Genomic DNA, 22907 nt, shown 5'->3' on the forward strand with positions numbered 1-22907 from the left:
TAATAATACTTTATACTTGACAAGAACATACTAAGCTCATTTAGGCATAAATTATTTATTTAATTCCAGTTCCAGCTTTGCTTAAATAAAGGCTTAAGCTCTTCAAATTCTTAGAAATTTGACACAAGTCGACCATGAAATTTTTGACTAAGAGGTGTAAAACAAGACTCCTTCTAAGTAGCAGATACTCAAATCCTTGGTAGACCAGGGGATAATGAGAGAAAGACATTGGCAGATAAAGGCAGTCTGCTTCAATATTCAATGCTAGCATGAAGTCTATGGCTCTTCCTTTACTTGTCATGGTCTGTGTGACCTCTCAACATTTCAATTCGCCTGCCTTTGTGCTTATTTGAAAAACCATCTGCAATAATTCAAATGCAATGACTTTCTACATGTATATGTAAGTATATGTGTGTGTATGTATATATATAGATATAGATATAGATATAGATATAGATATAGATATTGATAAAAGACATATTGCAGGCATCTTTTTCCATATGGTGCTAGCAATTTGGATTTTGTAGCAGTTTTTATAACTTGTCAGCTTACCACTAAAATGTCAGAACCTGTGAGAATAAAACAACTTCTATTTTAGGTGGTGGATTCATTTGCTCTGATCTTTCAACCAGAAAAACTGACTCTAAAGGCCCCTTTTATTCTGAATGAATGTAACTTTCAGTTCACTACTACCTTTTCAGTTTATTAAGGCTAAGAGTGTTCCAGTATCTCTTCTCTTTGTTCACTTACTGACATTTATTGAACATGTGCCATGAGGGGGAGGCTGTCACCACAGTTAACAAACTGACCTTTATGGCAATGGAAACCAGTGTAAGAGAAACCACAGTAAAAAGAAAGAAAAAAAAATTCACATCGCTAGAAGAAAGTGTCTCTAAGCTAAGTAAAGATGCACCTAGTTTTTAAATCAATTCAAAAAATCTGAGCAAAGGCAGCATAGAAAATTAATAAGAAAATTAATAAATTTGCTTTGATGCTGGCTTTTAAATTAAAGCCACATTTATAATCTTTGGGTGGTTTTGAAATGTCTGACCAAACTTACTGGAAAAACTTTCAAGTGTTTTTACACAGCAATACTTTTATATTTCAGACATGCCAATGCCTTTTTCTCACATTTCCCTAGTCTACTAAGGGGTTGGATATCTTTTTTTTTTTTGTGGTATTGGGGTTTGAACCCAGGGATGCTTTACCACTGAGCTACATCCCCAGCACTTTTTATTTTGTATTTTGAGACAGTGTCTCACTAAATTGCTGAGGTTGGCTTTGAACTTGCAATCCTCCTGCTTCAGCCCCCTGAGTCACTGGGATTACAGGTGTGCACCACTATGCCTGAATTCCTATTCAGTTGGATATCTTACTGTCATTTATGCCTCATATTGACACATGACCCATTAATTCCAGGGCAGTTGTTTTATAAAGATACTTTATTTTAGAAACTGACCAGTTTTGATTATTACTAGTCTGAATAAAGAGAATTGTTTGCCTAAATGTTAACTTTTTATAGCAATTTCCTATCATTTATTCAGGAGGAAGAGAATGTCCTCCCCAAATCATCATTAAAGCATCACATTGAATTATGATAGTTTTTTCAACTCAACCATATTTCGAATAATATAAGAGACCAACTACTAAGACTCTTGGAAATCTTTCTTCATTGATTTGACTTGAGTAAAGGAGACTTGAAAGTAGGCAGCCTGGAGAGATAATACTTGATCAGGATGTGTCAGAATCTGGGAGAGTCCATTTTCCTGGGATGGCCCTAACTTACCTCTTAAGTATAAGAACTGGGAAACTGGGGTGGTTGATTAGAGGTTGGCCTATGAGGATCAGTAACACTGAAGGTCGCTCTTCTTTTTCAGTAGGCCTATAAAGTCTTGTGTCTTTAATTCTAGGTAATTTGCTCAAACTGGAATCATTTGTGGTAATTTAGATTTCAAGGTGAGGATAGGGTACATCAAGTTTCAATCAAAAGACAACTAGCCACAGATTGAAGATTGACAATTTTTCAAGGAAATAAGAGCTTTCATTCTGTCAGCTTAATTCATGGCACATATGTGACCAATTCCCAATAATCTAAAATCTGTTTTTCAGAGTTCAGAAAAACGTGAGTTACTGTAAATTACCCACAGTCTCAATAACAGAGCTATGATCTGGTGAATTTGGGGGTCTTGTTGATTTTCTACTTTATATAAGTGGACGAGACATAGACATAGGTGTCTTCATGTCTCTGACAAAGGCATAAAACTCTTTATTTTACTAGTAATTACCTATTTATAAAGATGCTTAGAATATTTATTATGCCTAATCATAGAGCCAATTCTCATTTAATTGTGTTTTCTGTTAGTTTTAACCCTGTGTTGTTCAATATGTGAATCCCTAAGTATATGGAGCTTTTGAATAATTGGAAATTTTAGTGTCTAGTCTGAACTATGATGTTATATAATATGGAAGTAAAATATATTTTTGAATATTTAGCATGAATAAAAGTATAAAACACTTATCAATAACTTTAAATTACATTCTGAAATAGTATTTTGAATATATTGGTTAAATCAAATGTATTATTACAATTAAATTCATTAAAAAAATCAGAATAATGGAAAATTCAAAATTGTGTACATGACTTATATTTGTCCTTTGCATTATATTTTTAGTGGGCTGTGCTATTTTAACATAGGTTATGATATAAATTGTTTTTTCTTAAAGACCAAGAAAGCTGTAGATACTCAAATGCTATTTAGTAGCCTGAGCAAAATGGCTTAGAATTTCAAAATTTTCTTTATTTTAATAATAGACATTAAAAAACTTGAGAAAATGGAAGTTTTAAATTTAGGGGTATAACAAGTTGTTAACAATATAATTAGAGTTCAAAATATCTTGTTTATTCATACAGCTAACATTATTGAGCATCTACTATGGAAGTGCCCAGCATTAGGCACATTGAGCAAATTTGACAGTGAACGAGACTCAGATTTCATCTTTACGGAGTTTTCAGTTGACCAGTGTTATAAATGTTCTGAATTGAAACCTACAAGTTGGTGAAGATAGTACTAAAAATACAAAGTTCAGAACAGTGATGGGGGATCATTTAGAGAAGGCAGTATTTCAGACATGCCAATGCCTTTTCTCACATTTCCCTAGTCTACTAAGGGGTTGGATATCTTTTTTTTTTTTTTTTTTTTTTGTGGTATTGGGGTTTGAACCCAGGGATGCTTTACCACTTCCTGGGTGGAAGTCACCTTATTTTTTTTTTAAATGTTTTTATTAGTGCATTATAGTCTTTCTGCAGTCACTTTAGTTTAAGAGGCAGGTTGTCTCCTTCCTCTCTGTTTTAAATTAACTCATTTTGTTTTTCACATTAAAACATATGGGATTAGAATATTGTCACTCAATATTCTCTGAAAGTTTACAAATGATAAAATGAGTAGAGTTTACTTACCTTCTGACAAGTTCTGTAGTTGGACTCCTGGCAGATTGGTTCACGAGAATGAAAGCAGCTGGATAAATACTCCCTCTGAAATTCTGAATTTTTCTGGTTCCATTAATAATTAAAACACTACCAAATACAGAACTTACATGGCAAGTCTTCTTGACAGGCTGGCTGAGAAAGGTCCGTTAATCACAGATGGTTAGTGACACAGGCTTTGGAATCAGATAGGATTTGAGGTTTGGGGGACTTTGGGAGAGTTAATGAATGAACTCTTGAATCTTAGCTCCTTCATTTGTAAAATCAAGAAAATAGTGTCCAAACCAGTTTATGAGGATAGAATGAAATAATATATGTAAAATGCTTAATACAGTATTGGTATACAGTAAGTGATAATTGTTTTCCCATGTTCTAAATATTTATTTATCAGAAAGAAAATGTTAAGTGAATTAAATAAAAGTCTTTTTTAATGAACAAAGTTACACTTTTATAATTCTACAAGAGCAAAATAGTAAAAAGAAGAATGCATAGATGATTTTTAAGCTGAGGGTCTAGGAGTGAGAAGTGGTTTGCTTTGATTAGATTTTCAGAGTAGAATTTTTGAATTATTCTCTCCTTTTCACCTTTTGAGAATTTAGTGCCATTTCTGTCTCCTGGGCCTGGAGTTTTCTTGGTAGAAAGTTTCAAATAATGGGTTTGAGTCTTAAAATAGATACAGAACTAATCAGGCTTTCTTTCTACTGTCAGTTTTGGAAAGTTGTGGTTTATAAGAAATTCATTTACGACCGGCTTGCTAGCGCAGCTATGGCTGCGGGCGTCCCTTGTGCGCTAGTTACCAGCTGCTCTTCCACCTTCACGGGAGACCGGCTGGTCCAACATATCCTTGGAACAGAAGATCTTGTAGAAGCGACTTCCAATGATACTGTGAGGTTTTATCCCTGGACCATTGATAATAAATACTACATTGCAGATATCAATCTATGTGTGGTGCCAAATAAATTTCTTGTCACTGCCGAAATTGCGGAGTCTGTGCAGGCATTTGTGGTTTATTTTGACAGCACACAAAAGTCAGGTCTTGACAGTGTCTCCTCATGGCTTCCGCTGGCAGAGGCATGGTTACCTGAGGTGATGATCTTGGTCTGCGACAGAGTGTCTGAAGATGGAGTAAACAGACAAAAAGCTAAAGAATGGTGCATCAAACATGGCTTTGAATTGGTTGAGCTTAGTCCAGAGGAACTGCCTGAGGAGGATGATGACTTCCCTGAATCTACAGGAGTAAAGCGAATTGTCCAAGCTTTGAATGCCAATGTCTGGTCCAATGTGGTGATGAAGAATGATAGAAACCAAGGTTTTAGCCTTCTCAACTCATTGGCTGCAACAAACCATAGCATTGGATCAGCAGAGACCTGTCACTCAGAGCAGTCCCATTTGCCAGCAGCAGATAGGACAGAGTCCTTCCCAGGTCATCGGGATGGTGCATCTAACACAGCAGATTCCTGGCTGGATAGCAGTGTGGATCCCATGTTAGATCTGGATATTCAAGAATTAGCCAGTCTTACTACTGGAGGAGGAGATTTGGAGAATTTTGAAAGATTATTTTCAAAGTTAAAGGAAATGAAAGACAAGGCTGCGACGCTTCCTCACGAGCAAAGAAAATTGCATGCAGAAAAGGTGGCCAAAGCTTTCTGGATGGCAATTGGGGGAGACAGAGATGAAATTGAAGGCCTATCTTCTGATGAAGAACACTAAATTATCCCTACTAGGTTTGACTCACAAAGATGCTAGCTTTCTACCTGGGATACTTCCTGTTCAACCCAGTAATATTTTGCTACAATTCCCATTCTCGTGTTGGCCACCTGACTTGTTTTTAGTCCCTTTGATTTTAGTATCTAATAGGAAGTTCAGGAGAATTCTTTTCTTCTTCAGTATGTGGGAAAGAGGAGTACAATAACAATAATTAGTGAGAATCTTCAGATATACTTTTTTGTTCTAGGAATATCTGTGATTTGTCAAGTTTAAGAAGAAAACCGCTCAGCCTTTCCAAGCCAGGCTTTTCTGTAGCATCCCCAGCATTTACTCTTCATTGCCAGAGATCAGGGGCATATGCCATTTTCCCCACTCTAGGAGTTTACAGATCTGAGCTATGAAGCTTTTGGGAGGAGGAAAGTAGCATCTCCAGGTTGGATTTGTGCTATGGAAGGGGGGTGTGGGCAAAGTCAGTGGCCCACAGGTGTGTCTCTAATTAAAAAGGTGCTCTGGGCATCTCATTTGAGGCACAGTGTCTGAGCTCACACTACAATGAATTTAAAAAAACAGTTTAGAGACTATAAGGAATGAGGTCTCATGAAGATAAAACAGACCCGCCACCAAGTTTTTGTATGGAGTGGGGAGGTAAGAAAGAGACTCTTGTGGAATTCATGTGTGGGCTATGGAAACTATTCTCATGATGAGATTGTTGTGTTGGCATTATGAAGATACTTCTGTCTTACTCTTCTCCCTGCTACTTGAGATGCCAGGGCTGTGCCTTCACACTTTAAACCTTCAAAACAAGGAAGCATCCCCTTCTTCCTGTTTAAAAGACATCACTACCAAAGTAGCAACACCAGACGGTGGGTGAGGATGTGAAATATTAGGTCTTGCGTTCCTGAGCACCTTGTTTCACTCTCCAGCTTAATGGCTCCTCTGGGCCTTTTCAGGGTTACAGCCCTGAGAAAAAGCCCTGTTCTTTATCCTGACTCATTCAAACATGACTGATCACTGAAAGGAAAGTTTGAAAGAGAAAGTGGAAAATATAGCAAATAAAAATCCTTATTAAAAAAAAATCCTTATAAGCATTGTAGAACCCCAAAGAGCTAGCACAAAGAATGGAATGCTACAGGGGCCAGGCTAGAGCGACCATGGGGGAAACCTTGCAGTAACTGGAGAGTTCAATAAGAGGATCCAGGGAACAATGAAGGCTATCTTAGTAGCTTTTTTGTTTTGTTTTTTCTTTTCTTTTTTTTAACTGTTCTGAAAGTCTTTTGAGTCCGTGGTTCACCACCATCCCATCAGTGGGACTGATATTTCCTTGAGGTGACTGTGCTTCTTCAAGGTGATGTTTCTTTGAATTGATTGCATTAGCCATTAAGGATGAAAGGAAGTTGGCTTTGGGGTTGCCAAAAATGTGGAATATGTTTTCTTAAAACATGGAAGATTTTAGAAAATGTTAAGACACATTGGTGAGGGGAAAACAGACTAGAAAAAACTGTGAACTTGATTTTGTGGATTAAACAAAGCCAGGTAATTAAAATAATCTATTTATAAAATGCTAATGTATGTTATTATGACTTGTTTTTCAGTAGGTGGTATGAGTGGGGAAAGCCTTCCATTCTTCATTGAGTTAGACATGGTGAAGAGTCTTAAGAGTTCATCAAGCTCATTATTTTGGAACCCACTGTGCCTGTGTATAATGTCTACTCATGCTTTTAAGACCTCAGCTCTCTGGGATATTGGCCCCTTATAGAGAACACATGGGATAAAGGTATCTAGTGGTATCTACTAATGGCTCATGTTCCAAAGAGTGATCATGAGCTAACAGTGCAGACACAACTACAGTCTAGCTAAAATGACGTCTTTGCATACCACCACAAGTTATAGACTTCCAGCCAGGATTTCGGAGGAGATATTGGGCTTTTTTACCCCTAAATATTTTTCTATTTGTGTGTAACAGTGTTTAGCACATATACACCCTTAATTTTATTTGGAAGGTTTGGTTCATGTTTGGTGAATATGATCACAAAGTTTGAAGATCCAAGAGTGTTGGAACTAGGTAGAGACAAGAATAAACTTTTCTTTTCCCCAAGAAAAAAAAAAAAGAAATTCATTTACATTGTCAAAGATATTGACAAAGTTATTTAAATATTATTTTACTCTCATTTTAATACCTATAATGTCTCTTGTAATTTTTTTTTCATTCCTTATACTGGTGATTCTTTTTTAAATTATCTCTCTCTTCCTTGTTCCTCTCATTAGATTGATACGTTTTGCATTTTTATCTATAAAGATCAATATTTTGGCTTTGGAATTTCTTTATTCTTCATATTTTCTATATCATTGCTTTGTACACTTCTTTTCATTATTTCCTTACTTCTATTTTGTACTTCATTTGCTCTTTTTCTAGCTTCCTGAATGATAAGCTTCAGTTATTGATTTTAAACCTTTCTCATTATCTAGCATAAAACTTTATATATTTATATATTTCCCACTAATTGCTACTTTGCTGTATTATATCCATTTTAACATATTGTGTCCTAATTATTATTCAGTTAAAATCATTTCTATTTTGCCTAATTATTTCCTTATTGATACATGCATTATTTAGAGGAATGTTGCTCTGTTTTCAATATTAGAATACATTTCACTTCCTCTTGTTTTAATTCCTAGCTTGAGGCCATTGTGGCCATAAAGATTCTGTAAGATTTTAGTTTTTTTTTTTTTAAATTTATGGAGACTAGTTTAATGGCCTACTATATGGTATATTTTAGCAAACACTTCATGTCCATTTTGTAAACATGGATTTTTATTTGTTGGGTAAAGTTTAATGGAAATGTTTAGTTGATTAATAGTGTTTAATATTCTGTGTCTTATTGATTAATTTGTATTTTTTCCTTATCAATTAGAAGTATGTTAAAATCTTTATGATTACATATTTTTCTATTTTTTCATTTAGCTTTTAAATTTTTGCTTTATATATCTTGAAGTTATTTTCTGGCTAGGTTCATATTTATTACTTTTTTGTTTTCCTGATGAATTAACTTTTATTATTAAGAAATAACTCACCTTTTCTCTATAATTTCTCTTTTCTTAAAATTGACTTTGACTCATTAATATAGCCACACTCTTGGCTTTTTATAATTAGATTTTGCAGATTTTAAACTTTTTTTATTCTCTAATGAATACCAGTATAAGGCTTAGTATGTCAAGTTTGTTTTTAAAACTATCATACAATTGTTGTCTTATTTTTAAATCATATCTTTCAAAAAATATTGATTCATTTACATTTAATGCAATTATTGCTATGGTTAGATTTAAGTCTATCATCTTGCTATTTGTTTTCTGTTTGTTTTTCCTGGGTTCTTTTAATCTGTTAGTGACCGATTCTCTCAGTTTTCATTTTGTCTGAGATGTCTTTACTCTTTCTTTTGTGGAATATTTCTTTATTGGGTATAGAGTTCTAGGTTGACAGATTTTTTTTTAGCTTGCTAAAGATGCTTTCCACTATCTTTAGTTCTCATTCTCTTTTTTGTAAGAATCCAGTCATCGTTATTAATTTTGTTTTCCTAAGTGTAATGCATGTTTAAAATTCTTCTCCTTTATCTTTGACTCTTGGTAGTCTGAGTTTGAGATGACTGCACACAGTTGTCTTTGTGTTCAAACTTTAAGGGTTTGCTGATATTCTTGGATCTATGAGTTGATACACAGCCTCAGTTTTGGCAAATCTTGGCCTTTATGTCTTCAAATAGTGCCACATTCTTTCCCATTTTTCTTTTTTGAGATTCTATGTACAGAATCTTAATGTCATCCATTGGGCTTAAGTCATGTATATCTTTTAATCCTAAATTAATTTTTTTAGAGTATCATTTTTTTCCTATTGAAATTCTCCTCTTAAAAAGCATTTTTTCTAAACTATTTTCATATTCATAATAATTATGCAAAAATTCATATCTGGTAATTTGAACATGTAGGTGATAATGAATATGCTTTTATTGGCTACTTTTCATTGGTTATGGGTTGTATTTTCTTGCTTTGCATTTTTTATTATGTACTAGACATTGTCTATAAAACAGTAGAAAACTGAAATGGATGCTATTTTTTATCTCAGAAAAACATTGCCCTTTCTTTTAACAGGATGGGGAAAGTTTCCTTTAATTTAATGCCAAATTGAGTTTTCAGAGCAGAGCCTTTACTTTTGTTCAGTTCACTTCTAATTTTAAGTATTTGGAGGCTGGAATTAGTTCTTCTATTCAGGAAGGTTTTGGGTCTAAGCACTGAAAGATTTTGTGTTTTTTCTCTGCTTCTTAGCTTCATTCTCTTTCCATGACGCTGCTTAGTCAGAAAAAGTCTCAGGGGGACAACTTACCAATGACAGGGAGTCTTTAACTTTTTATGCTTCCTCAGATGTCCAACTAACTTGCCAACTCATGCTTGGACTTGAAGAATTTTAGTAATCTCCTTTTTACAGCAAAGGTTTCAGTTTTTACCAGTCCCATGGCTCTCCTTGGTGTCCTAGGCTATGCTAATACCTCTAGAGATGAGAGTGAGCCATGGTTTCTGCTTGCTTAGGAAGGATTCATTATTCTTAGAGCATAATTCATTACTTGTCGCCAAGCATTTTAGTAGCTTACAAAGAAAATTTTCAGTTTTGGGTTCATTCTATGATTTCTCATTGTTAAGTGTGAGTAATGACTTTATTGGTAATTTCTACATCTTAACCAGAGAAGGGATAAGAGAAATGCTTAGTTTTCCTGGAGGGATCAGAATTTTGGTGTGCAAAGATCTTGAAACTTTTACTATAATCATATACAATGTTTACTAACAATATGTTATTTGGCTTGGGAAATTAAAAACAAAAATTCCATCTTTGTAATTGTATTATTATTGTATATCTTCTCACCTAAAAGAGTTTCTTATTTTATAAAATGTAGTAAAATTGGATTTGATAGGCTAAAATGTCATTCAAATATCCTAGGAATAATCTCTTCCACACAAACTTGATGATGCTCTATATGGCAAACAGATCAAACATTAGATGATTCTATAGATGTCCAAATATGGTCTAAGATGTGAATGGCAATCCTTGACTTGTAAAATATATTGCTTCTCTGTATCTCATAGGACAGTAATGAAAACTCAGTCATAACATATGTGAAGTGTTTACTATAGGAAGAGGTTAAAATGACTTTTTTACTTTCCTTTTGATTAATAAAATATTTTAATGATACTCATTTCATATTTAAATACAATTCTATTTTAAGACATTTTAAACTGCCAATTGTTTCTCTATATTCACAGCATGGTTTTTGGGGGGGCGGGGGGGTTACTTTTACTTTTAGTTTTATCAATTTAATATTGTATTTATAAAGTAACTGAGACCACGGTGTTTTGGAGCCAGACTGTGAAGACAGATTATTTGATGTGTAATCTCCAAAGAATATAGACAACAAAGTTTGTCCCATAAATGCTTTCTGGATATGACAATAGATCATATTTGAAAATAGGTTTGAGATACAAATGAATTTGAATTTTAGACCTAAATTCTCACCAAAGAGAATAATGTTGCAAAAATAGACAAATGGAACTAAAACTTATCAAGTTTCTACATTAAATAACTATGGTATAAATAATATCTCATTTGATGAGATTGAGCCTATCATAATTGTACCATGTTTTATATTAAAAAAAGCAATGAGGTTATATGAAGATCATTAGCATATTCTGAGACAAGATAAGTTATCAGCAAAAATTTGAAACCTAATTTAAAAGCATGATACCTCAATCTAAGTTCATATTTTGGGGGAAGGAAAATCCAGAAAATTGGCTTGAAGTATAATCATTATTTTCTGAATCATGAAACTCAGTAGCTTCAAGGGGATAAGTGAAGAGTATGATAATATTCTTTCTGTGAATTAATTTTTCATCAAATTAGAACTGACAGGTGTTTTGTGCCATGTAGACTCACTAAATTCTCATTTGAATGAATTAATATACCTTTATTGTTTGTACTTACAGGCATTTATACATGGAACAATTTTCATCTATTTATTTAAATTTTCATCCTTTTTGATATCAGATTATATTATATGGATTACAAAGTCCACACCCTTTCCAAAATTTTTCCATGATTTTTGGGGAAAATATTTTGTAAATTCAAGTATAACCCCAGAAGGAACATTTCTTGAAGGCAATAATACATACCAGAGTGTGTTCTCACACAGAAACTTAATAACAATTATTGAATAACCCAATCTGACCAAAAAACTCCTCAGGTGGTGCTATGGCTTAGATAAATGTCTCCCAAAGGCCCATGTGTTAAAGACTTGGTTGCCAGTCTATGATGCTCTTGGGAGGTGGTGGAACTTTCATGATGCAGAATTTAGTGAAAAGTGGCTAGGTAAATGGGTGCATGCCCTTGCAAGATATATGGTGTCCTCAGCCCCCTCCCATTTCTTTTTGTTTCTGGCTGCCTTGAGCTGAGCAGCTTCCTCTATCATGCATCCCCACCATGATGAACTACCTCAAAGCAGTAGACCCAAAGCAGTAGGCCAATTGCTTTGGGTCGGAAACTATAACCATGAGCCCACCTAAACTTTTCCTACTTACAAGTTGTTTTTCTCGGGTATTTTGTCACAGTGATAAAAGCTGACTGACATAGCTGGTAAACAACTTGACAATACGAAATGTGATTTGCCACCCCATCTTTAGAACTCAAAATTATGCTGATGGTATTCAATAGGATTTCATTAAAAATTATATTTAAGTAATAAGTATTCATTGGCTCATTAAATTTAAGAAAATGGAGTTGTAAAATATAAGGATGAATTTTAAAATATGAATAATATGAACAGTTGATATTTGTTATAGACATATTTTTTGACAAGCTTTGGGTTCTGTTCTTCATATACATATTTTGTAAATAACTACCATAGAATAGAAGTCTACCAATTGTAGGATAGGGAAACAAGTACTGGCTGAATTCTAACTGGTTAATAAGTATCATATTTGGGACTTGAAGACTTGTCATGCTGATTTCAAAACCCTCATAATTAACTTTTTTTTTTATTGTTGGTTGTTCAAAACATTACATAGTTCACACTTTGATTCAAGTGGGTTATGAACTCCCATTTTTACCCCATATACAGATTGCAGAATCACATCAGTTACACATCCATTGATTTATATATTGCCATACTAGTGTCTGTTGTGTTCTGCTGCCTTTCCTATCCTCTACTATCCCCCCTCCCCTCCCCTCCCCTCTTCTCTCTCTACCCCCTCTACTGTCATTCATTTCTCCCCCTTGTATTATTTTTCCCTTTCCCCTCACTTCCTCTATAGGTACTTTTGTATAACCCTGAGAGTCTCCTTCCATTTCCATGCAATTTCCCTTCTCTCTCACTTTCCCTCCCACCTCTCATCCCTGTTTAATGTTAATCTTCTTCTCATGCTCTTCGACCCTACTCTGTTCTTAGTTACTCTCCTTATATCAAAGAAGACATTTTGCATTTGTTTTTTAGGGATTGGCTAGCTTCACTTAGCATAATCTGCTCTAATGCCATCCATTTCCCTGTAAATTCTATGATTTTGTCATTTTTTAATGCAGAGTAATACTCCATTGTGTATAAATGCCACATTTTTTTTATCCATTCGTCTATTGAAGGGCATCTAGGTTGGTTCCACAGTCTAGCTATTGTGAATTGTGCTGCTATGAACATCGATGTAGCAGTGTCCCTGTAGCATGCTTTTTTTAGGTCTTTAGGGAATAGACTGAGAAGGGGAATAGCTGGGTCAAATGGTGGCTCCATTCCCAACTTTCCAAGAAATCTCCATACTGCTTTCCAAATTGGCTGAACCAATTTGCAGTCCCACCAGCAATGTACAAGTGTACCCCTTTCCCCACATCCTCGCCAGCACTTGTTGTTGTTTGACTTCATAATGGCTGCCAATCTAACTGGAGTGAGATGGTATCTTAGGGTGGTTTTGATTTGCATTTCTCTGACTGCTAGAGATGGTGAGCATTTTTTCATGTACTTGTTGATTGATTGTATGTCCTCCTCTGAGAAGTGTCTGTTCAGGTCCTTGGCCCATTTGTTGATTGGGTTGTTTGTTCTCTTATTGTCTAATTTTTTGAGTTCTTTGTATACTCTGGATATTAGGGCTCTATCTGAAGTGTGAGGAGTAAAGATTTGTTCCCAGGATGTAGGCTCTCTATTTACCTCTCTTATTGTATCTTTTGCTGAGAAAAAACTTTTTAGTTTGAGTAAGTCCCATTTGTTGATTCTAGTTATTAACTTTTGTGCTATGGGTGTCCTATTGAGGAATTTGGAGCCCGACCCCACAGTATGTAGATCGTAGCCAACTTTTTCTTCTATCAGACGGTGTGTCTCTGATTTGATATCAAGCTCCTTGATCCATTTTGAATTAACTTTTGTGCATGGCGAGAGAAAGGGATTCAGTTTCATTTTGTTGCATATGGATTTCCAGTTTTCCCAGCACCATTTGTTGAAGATGCTATCCTTCCTCCATTGCATGCTTTTATCCCCTTTATCAAATATAAGATAGTTGTAGTTTTGTGGATTGGTTTCTGTGTCCTCTATTCTGTACCATTGGTCCACCCACCTGTTTTGGTACCAGTACCATGCTGTTTTTGTTACTAATGCTCTGTAGTATAGATTGAAGTCTGGTATCGCTACACCGCCTGATTCACACTTCCTGCTTAGCATTGTTTTTGCTATTCTGGGTCTTTTATTTTTCCATATGAATTTCATGATTGCTTTATCTATTTCTACAAGAAATGCTGTTGGGATTTTGATTGGCATTGCATTAAACCTATAGAGAACTTTTGGTAATATCACCATTTTGATGATGTTAGTTCTGCCTATCCAAGAACAGGGTATATTTTTCCATCTTCTAAGATCTTCTTCTATTTCTCTCTTTAGGGTTTTGTAGTTTTCATTGTATAAATCTTTCACCTCTTTTGTTAGGTTGATTCCCAAGTATTTTATTTTTTTTGAAGATATTGTGAATGGAGTGGTTGTCCTCATTTCCATTTCAGAGGATTTGTCACTGATATACAGGAATGCCTTTGATTTATGCGTGTTGATTTTATATCCTGCCACTTTGCTGAATTCATTTATTAGCTCTAATAGTTTCTTTGTAGACCCTTTTGGGTCTGCTAGGTACAGAATCATGTCATCTGCAAATAGTGATAATTTAAGTTCTTCTTTTCCTATTTTTATGCCTTTAATTTCTTTTGTCTGTCTAATTGCTCTGGCCAGTGTTTCGAGAACTATGTTTAACAGAAGTGGTGAGAGAGGGCATCCCTGTCTTGTTCCAGATTTTAGAGGGAATGCCTTCAATTTTTCTCCATTGAGAATGATGCTAGCCTGAGGCTTAGCATAGATTGCTTTTACAATATTGAGGTATGTTCCTGTTATCCCTAGTTTTTCTAGAGTTTTGAACATAAAGGGATGCTATACTTTGTTGAATGCTTTTTCCGCATCTATCGAGACGATCATATGGTTCTTATCTTTAAGTCTATTGATGTGGTGAATAACATTTATTGATTTCCGTATATTGAACCAGCCTTGCATCCCAGGGATGAATCCTACTTGATCATGGTGCACAATTTTTTTGATATGTTTTTGTATCTGATTTGCCAGAATTTTATTGAGGATTTTTGCATCTAGGTTCATTAGAGATATTGGTCTGTAGTTTTCTTTCTTTGAAGTGTCTTTGTCTGGTTTAGGTATCAGGGTGAGGTTGGCCTCGTAGAATGAATTTGGAAGTTCTCCCTCTTTTTCTATTTCCTGAAGTAGGTTGAAAAGTATTGGTATTAGTTCCTCTTTAAAGGTTTTGTAAAACTCTGCTGTATACCCATCCGGTCCTGGGCTTTTCTTAGTTGGTAGTCTTTTGATGGTTTCTTCTATTTCCTCAATTGATATTGGTCTGTTTAGGTTGTCTATATCCTCCTGACTCAATCTGGGCAGATCACATGACTTAAGAAATTTATCTATGCCTTCACTATCTTCTAATTTATTGGAGTATAAGGATTCAAAATAATTTTTGATTATCTTCTGTATTTCTGAAGTGTCTGTTGTGATATTGCCTTTTTCATCCCGTATGCTAGTAATTTGAGTTCTCTCTCTTTTTCTATTCACTAGCATGGCTAAGGGTCTGTTGATTTTGTTTATTTTGTCAAAGAACCAACTTTTAGTTTTGTCAATTTTTTCAATTGTTTCTTTTGTTTCGATTTCATTAATTTCAGCTCTGATTTTAATTATTTCTTGCCTTCTACTTCTTTTGCTGTTGTTTTGCTCTTCTTTTTCTAGGATTTTGAGATGAAGTATGAGATCATTTATTTGTTGTTTTTTTCTTTTTTTAAGGAATGAACTCCAAGCAATGAATTTTCCTCTTAGAACTGCTTTCAATGTGTCCCATAGATTCTGGTATGTTGTGTCTGAATTGTCGTTTATCTCTAAGAATTTCTTGATTTCCTCCTTTATGTCTTCTGTAACCCATTGATCATTCAGTTACATATTGTTTATTTTCCATGTGATGCAGGATTTTTCCTTCCTTCTTTTATCATTGATTTTCAGTTTCATTCCATTATGATCAGATAGGATGCATGGTATTATCTCTACTCCTTTATATTGTCTAAGAGTTGCCCTGTGACATAATATATGATCTATTTTTGAGAAGGATCCATGTGCTGCTGAGAAAAAAGTGTAACTGCTTGATGTTGGATGGTATATTCTATATATGTCAATTAAGTCTAGGTTATTAATTGTGTTATTGAGTTCTATAGTTTCCTTATTCAACTTTTGTTTGGAAGATCTGTCCAGTGGTGAGAGAGGTGTGTTGAAGTCTCCCATGATTATTGTATGGTGGTCTATTAGACTCTTGAACTTGAGAAGAGTTTGTTTGACGAACATAGCTGCACCATTGTTTGGGGCATAAATATTTATGATTGTTATGTCTTGTTGGTGTATGGTTCCCTTGAGCAGTATGTAGTGTCCCTCTTTATCCCTTTTGATTAACTTTGGCTTGAAATCCATTTTATTTGATATGAGTATGGACACTCCTGCTTGTTTCCAAAATCCATATGAGTGATATGATTTTTCCCAACCTTTCACCTTCAGCCTATGTATGTCTTTTCCTATCAAATGCGTCTCCTGTAGGCAGCAAATTGTTGGGTCTTGTTTTGTGATCCATTCTACTAGCCTGTGTCTCTTAATTGGTGAGTTTAAGCCATTAACATTTAGGGTTATTATTGAGATATGGGTTGTTCTTCCAGCCATATTTGTTTATTTATGTTACTAAACATGGTTTGTTTTCCTCTTTGATTATTATCCCCCCCTTTACTGTCCTACCTCCCACTGTTGATTTTCATTCTTATTTTCCATTTCCTCTTCCTGTAATGTTTTGCCAAGGATGTTTTGAAGAGATGGTTTTCTATCTGCAAATTCTTTTAACTTTTGTTTATCGTGGAAGGTTTTAATTTCATCTTCCATCCTGAAGCTTAATTTCGCTGGATACACAATTCTTGGTTGGAACCCATTTTCATTCAGTGTTTGAAATATGTTATTCCAGGATCTTCTAGCTTTCAGAGTCTGTGTTGAAAGATCAGCTGTTATCCTGATTGGCTTACCCCTAAATGTAATCTGCTTCCTTTCTCTTGTAGCTTTTAAAATTCTCTCCTTATTCTGTATGTTGGGCATCTTCATTATAATGTGTCTAGGTGTGGATCTCTTATGATTTTGCACATTCGGCGTCCTGTAGGCAATGAGGATTTGGGATTCTGTCTCATTCTTCAAGTCTGGGAAGTTTTCTCCTATTATTTCATTGAATAGATTTCTCATTCCTTTGGTTTGGAGTTCTATACCTTCCTGTATCCCAATGACTCTTAAGTTTGGTCTCTTAATGTTATCCCATATTTCTTGGATGTTCTGCTCATGGTTTCTTAACAGTCTTGCTGAGCTGTCTATGTTCTTTTCCAGTTGAAATACTTTGTCTTCATTGTCTGATGTTCTATCTTCTGAGTGTTCTACTCTGCTGGTAGTATTCTCAATTGAGTTTTTAAGTTGGTTTATTGCTTCCTGCATTTCTAGGATTTCTGTTTGTTTGTTTTTTATAACCTCTATCTCCCTGTATATTTGATCCTTTGCTTCCTGGATTTGTTTGTGTAATTCATTGTCGAAGTGATCTTTCATTGTCTGATTTTGCTGTCTAATGTCTTCCTTGATACTCCAGATCATCTGAAGCATGTATATCCTGAATTCTTTATCTGACATTCCATTTGCTGCAGCTGTTACCTCCAGTTGAGTTGACCTGCATTGCTTGTGGTCCTTTCTTTCCTTGTCTTTTCATACTGCTTGCGTTTCTTTCTGCTTGGTGAAACTGTTGTGTTTTTGAAAATTTTTCCCCCTATATATTTATATTGCTCTTGTATAGTTGAAAAGTCTCCCTTGCAGGGTCGGGCGGCGGTCTGCCTACCTTGCAGGCGCGGGCGGCGGCTCTGCTCTGCCCCTCCTCCAATTGGTGTGAGGTGTCTACCATGCCCACGGACCCCTGGGCCTGTTCTGCCTGTCGGACACACGTCTGCCTACCTTGCAGGTGCGGGCAGCGGCTCTGCTCTGCCCTTACTCCAATTGGGGTGTCGTGACTACCACGCCGGCAGGTCACTGGGCCTGTTCCGGGAGCGGGCGGCAGCTCTGCTCTGCCCCTACTCCAATTGGGGTGACGAGTGTACCACGCCGGCCGGCCACCGGGCCTGATCCTCTGGTCGGTTACAGGTCTGCCTACCCTGCAGGCGCGGGCGGCGGCACTGCTCTGCCCTCCCTCCAATTGGTGTGACTTGTCTACCACACCCGCGGACCCCTGGGCCTGTTCCGGGCGTGTGCAAAGGCTCTGCTCTGCTCCTACTCCAATTGGGGTGACTTGCCTACCACCCCGGCCGGTCGCTGGGCCTGTTCCACCGGTCGGTCGCCGGTCTGCCTACCTTGCGGGCTTGGACGGCGGCTCTGCTCTGCCCCTACTCCAAATGGGGTGACTTGTCTGTCGCACCGGCAGGCCACTGGGCCTGTCCCGCTGGTCGGCTGCAGGTCTGCCCACCTTTTGGGCACGGGTGGCGGCTCTGCTCTGCCCCTACTCCAATTGGGGTGTCGTGACTACCATGCCGGCAGGTCGCTGGGCCTGTTCCTGGCGCGGGCGGCGGCTCTGCTCTGCCCCTACTCCAGTTGGGGTGACGTGTGTACCACGCTGGCAGGCCGCTGGGCCTGATCCGCCAGTCTGTCGCAGGTCTGCTTACCTTGCAGGCGCGGGCGGCGGCTCTGCCCTGCCCCTCCTACCACGCCCGCGTACCACTGGGCCTGTTCTGCAGGTCGGTTGCAGGTCTGCCCACCTTGCGGGCCCGGGTGGCGGCTCCGCTCCGCCCCCTGTCCAATTGGGGTCACGTGACCACCACGCCAGCGAGCCACTGGGCCTGCTCCAGTCGCGGGCGGCGGCCCAGCTCCTCCCCTCTGGCTCCACAACAAAGCAAGAGAGACTCGGGTGTCTGTGACTCACCCCCCCTACCAGGAGACCAACTGTTTCTGTCGCCGCTGGTATTGATGAAGTTCTCTCCTCCTCCGCTTTCTGATGACATCAGATCTCTGCCATGTTGGTATCCTATGCGAATGGCAGCATTTCGTTCCCTTTGCCGGGTGACCAAAGCAACGGGTGAGTCCTGACTGGCTCTCACAGGCCCCGTCTCAGTCCTGTTGCCACTGCCCATGAAGGCTCGGTTTGTAGTTACCTCCACAGTATTCAGCAGGACCCGGACCGAGAAGCAGTTTCCACGGGCTCCTTAGTAACCCTGGGCCAGAGCAGTTCCGGGAGCCGGAACTCGGCTGCTCCGTGCTCGGTGTATGCTCTGATAAGAGCAGGCTCCAAGAAGTAGTTTCCGCGGGTTATTTAGCACCGAGCCTGAGTAATTTGTCTGCAAGCCGCAGGCGAATGGCAGCCTGAAATTACCTGTTCTATGGCTGAATGAGCTGAGATCAGTGGAAAACAGGGATGGTGACGTCAGCTTTCCAAGATGGTGGCCGCTGGCCTCCTCTGTGGTCTGACCAGTGTGGAGAACCAAATTGGACCGCTTCCTTCCCCCGTCTCGAACCCAGAATTCAGCACTGAGTACGGTGCTTGCACGGCTGGCAGAAACTGCAGCGCTGTATCCCTGCGTCGCTATCTCCTCGTTTCCCAGTGCGCGCTGCAGACTCTAGCCGCGGGGCGATTTGCTGAATAAGCAGTGTGACTCTCCGTGCGACAAATCTCTCGCGTTTGGGTCCCCGTAGCCGATCCTCGTGCGATGGAAATCCTTCCTCCAGGTTCCGGAGCACCCCACTATTGCTGGAAATTCCTAACAAGATAGCCTTTAGCCGTCCTGACTCATCATTCTCCCACACAGTGACGCGGCACACGGGGCAATGCACTCCCCTCGCCGCCATCTTCCCTCTCTCCATAATTAACTTATAATGCTCTAATTCCTGGGTTTTCAGTTTTGCTTTGGCTTTCACCAACTGTCAATTTTAGAACACATCATATATTTTGGCACCATGTGTTATTTATAAAATGGGAGATCTATCTACATGTTACAGTTGTAGTAAGGGTTAAAACTTAAAAGTTCATCTGAAAATGTTAGCCTCTTCCTCTTGGAAGAAGTTTTTAAATATACTACTACTGAGAAAAATAAACATGTGATCCAGTTGTTTCTCAGTACAAAATACCTGTCCAAGAGGTATTTTCAGATTCTAGGGTATGAATTTTTCATGTACCTTACAAATTATAAGAAATAGAACATGAGATTAATAATCTGAATCAAAATGGAGAGGGTAGGTTCTGCATTATTAAAGATGGAAGCATTATTTCCAAGAGCTCAAATTTAAATTCTATGCAATATTTGCCAGGAATTCTGTAATAGAGAGTTCATTAAAATATTGTGCCAAAAGGTTGAGCCCTCTGGGTTTTAATTCACCAACTTGGTATTTTTAGTCCACTTCGCCAATCCCCCCAACTCAGTTTTCTATCTCTAAGACAGAATGTTGTATGGTTGCTGGTAAAACAGGAAATGAAATGTAGAGGCTGCTGGTGGAAGAAATGACAGAGCTGAACATAACATAGCCTACAAATTGACAACTAGCCTTCTGTTTTCAGAGGATCGGAATGTTCCCATTGATGTAATTAGCTCATTTTATATGAGTTTGGTCTTTGCTCATCAAGAACAGTTGAGGATTGCTTCTTCTTTCTCAGTGTAATTCCTCAGGTTGTTTCAAACCCGTCGAAACTCAGCAATCAGTATTCATTGGAATGTAGTTATGAAAGCTTTGAATAAGAGGAAAGAAGAGGATTTCTGTGAGCAGTTTCCTTGTCCTCCAAACTTACCAAGAGTTATATGCTTTGTTCCTGAAATTGAATATGCTCATGGTGCTGTTTTTGTGGCTGGGATATATAATAAATATGCTAACTTCTGCAAACTTCTTGTATAATTGATGGGGTAAGGACGCTGGAATCATCAGTGAAAAAATTAATTTCAGATCATTTGTTGACATTATTAAAAGCAGAGAGTAAATTTTTCATCCTCTGGAAGAGAAGCTATAGATAAGAGAACATTAGGGAATTGGAGGCCCTTCACAATTGAGCCAGTGAATCTCAAACAGTGCATTTCTCTTCACAATAAATTAAGGAATTTTATCCAGAAATTAATAAGTCACAGAATAATAAAATCCAGGTATGGGACTTGCAGCTTGTCACAAGGGAGGCAATAGGAAATATAAAAAAAATAAAAGACCAAGACCTATGGTGCTTTAATATGAACATATAGAGCAATAGAGATAAAAGATATTGAATTCCTAAATGATATAAACGACATAAAGATTGACCATAAAATACCTCTGCAGGTGGTCCTTCACCAAAGGTCCTTGGCTGTGAGAATTCACTCGTATTGTTTATTCCATGGAGACATTCTAGATCAATGTGCATCGTTTTTGCCTCTATATGTAGATTCAAGATGGAACATACATCTTGTACATAAAACCTTGTACATAAAAAAATTGGAGAACAAAGCTGAATATTGGCTCTCTGATAAATGTGGTTGCTTACAATCTTGAGATGAACGTGGATTCTATACACATTGACTGGCTAACTGGTCTGGATGACATGCTCCAAATTTTGAGACAATAGGGTTTTTCTGTGGATATTTTTATCTTATTTTATTAGATGAACATCCACACAGCATAAACTATAAAGTGACTATTCATCAAAATGGTACTTTGGAAACCATTTGGATGATGTCCATCTGTGGTATTTTTCTTTTAATTTGTTATAACATCTCAGGATCTCTGTATAGTTTTAATTTTCATTCTCTCTCACTCCCACAAAAAACTATGAATAATGAAACAATCTTTCCTCTTAATTATTTCATTTAGAGGGTTATGGAAATAGGAAACATGTTCTGTTAATCTAAGTTATAATTCTTTTCAGCAAGAAATTGTCCCTCCATAAGACACATATCATCTTTAAAATCATGTCCTAAATTTTTAAATTATCTGAAAAAAAGTTATGTCTAGAAAAACAAAAACTAAAAAGTTAATCCATAGAATACTTTAGTTTCGTCATTCAAGTTGATGTCTGGAGGTAGGACTCCCATATGGGTCCCTTAAACCCTGGATGGCATATTATTCTTCTATATTATGTTTAGAGAATGTAAACTATCCAGAAAAGTCCAGTGGTATTTAGAAAAGATGGACTCAGCATATCTGTAACAAATACTTTGAGCTTTATCTATAATATATTCAAATAGATGCAGTGTTGTCCAAGAGACTGCAAGATACTTAGATGGAAAAACAGAACCCTAAGAGAAAACCACCAAGAATGAAGGAGTTATGTACTTGGGTGGGCAAGACTGCATGTCTGAGGAGTGAGGTATAGGAAGATGTCTGTCCCCAATCATGACACCAGTGTCCCTCTCCCTTCCCCACCAAACCCTATCCCCAGAATGCATGTGTGGTCTTGGAGAAAAATGGCGATTCTATAAAGAAAAGGACAATGTTACTTGTGATCCAAACAACTCTGCTGAGCAAACTGTCTATGAAACATTTGCTTACAAAATGAAAATTATTTGGGGGTTAGTAAGAAGCAGAAGAGATTGGTGGTCTGAGCCCCTGTAGTGTAATGGGTGCTAACCCACATGTTAAACAGAAGTAACATGGTCTATGGAGCAGAAAGTTCTGAAAACTCCAATTATATGTAAGAAATATTGACAATTATATGCTCTCATATTGACAACACAAACTGTCTCTTCTTTCTCCACTCTGCTAAGGGACTCTGCTAAAGGAGACCCTTCCCTCAAACTAATAACCTTATGTCTTCAATGGCATTGGTTCCCCTAGAAGTTTCTCAGACAGATCAAAGAGAATTATTTAAAGACAAAGGTAGCTTTGAAAAGGAAGGGTTTTGAGATGCTAATATTTAGTGGCATTATTATACCCAGGGTCCGTATTAAGTCATAGAAAGAAATTTGGTTGTATTGATTTTATATATGAGAATATTTGGAAAATTGTAATGTACTATTAAAAGGGTAAACTCAAAACATGTTATCTCAATCAATAATTTTTCCTCTATTATGCACTATATTAGACACTTAGCCACATTGTAGTATGGGAGTGACATATAT

At 37.3% G+C, this 22907-nt stretch overlaps 1 protein-coding gene and 1 pseudogene across 1 annotated transcript; both read left to right on the forward strand.

Moving 5' to 3' along the window:
* Positions 1-4235: 4235 nt before the first annotated feature.
* LOC124082099 (alpha- and gamma-adaptin-binding protein p34) lies at positions 4236-6756 on the forward strand. The gene has a single exon (XM_046428544.2). It carries the CDS (start codon positions 4250-4252, stop codon positions 5192-5194), a length of 945 nt encoding a protein of 314 aa, XP_046284500.1. The 5' UTR covers positions 4236-4249; the 3' UTR covers positions 5195-6756.
* On the forward strand, positions 5779-21415 carry LOC124082095 (tRNA pseudouridine synthase Pus10-like; annotated as a pseudogene).
* The last annotated feature ends 1492 nt before the right edge of the window (positions 21416-22907 follow it).

The sequence above is a fragment of the Marmota monax genome, unplaced genomic scaffold, assembly GCF_021218885.2.
Source record: "Marmota monax isolate L192 unplaced genomic scaffold, Marmota_monax_Labrador192_F-V1.1 WCK01_AAM20220418_F8-fsc00044, whole genome shotgun sequence".
NCBI lineage: Eukaryota > Metazoa > Chordata > Mammalia > Rodentia > Sciuridae > Marmota > Marmota monax.

Coding starts and splice junctions, on each gene's coding strand:
- LOC124082099 (XM_046428544.2), top strand. CDS start 4,250: ATGGCTGCGGGCGTCCCTTGTGCGCTAGTTACCAGCTGCTCTTCCACC.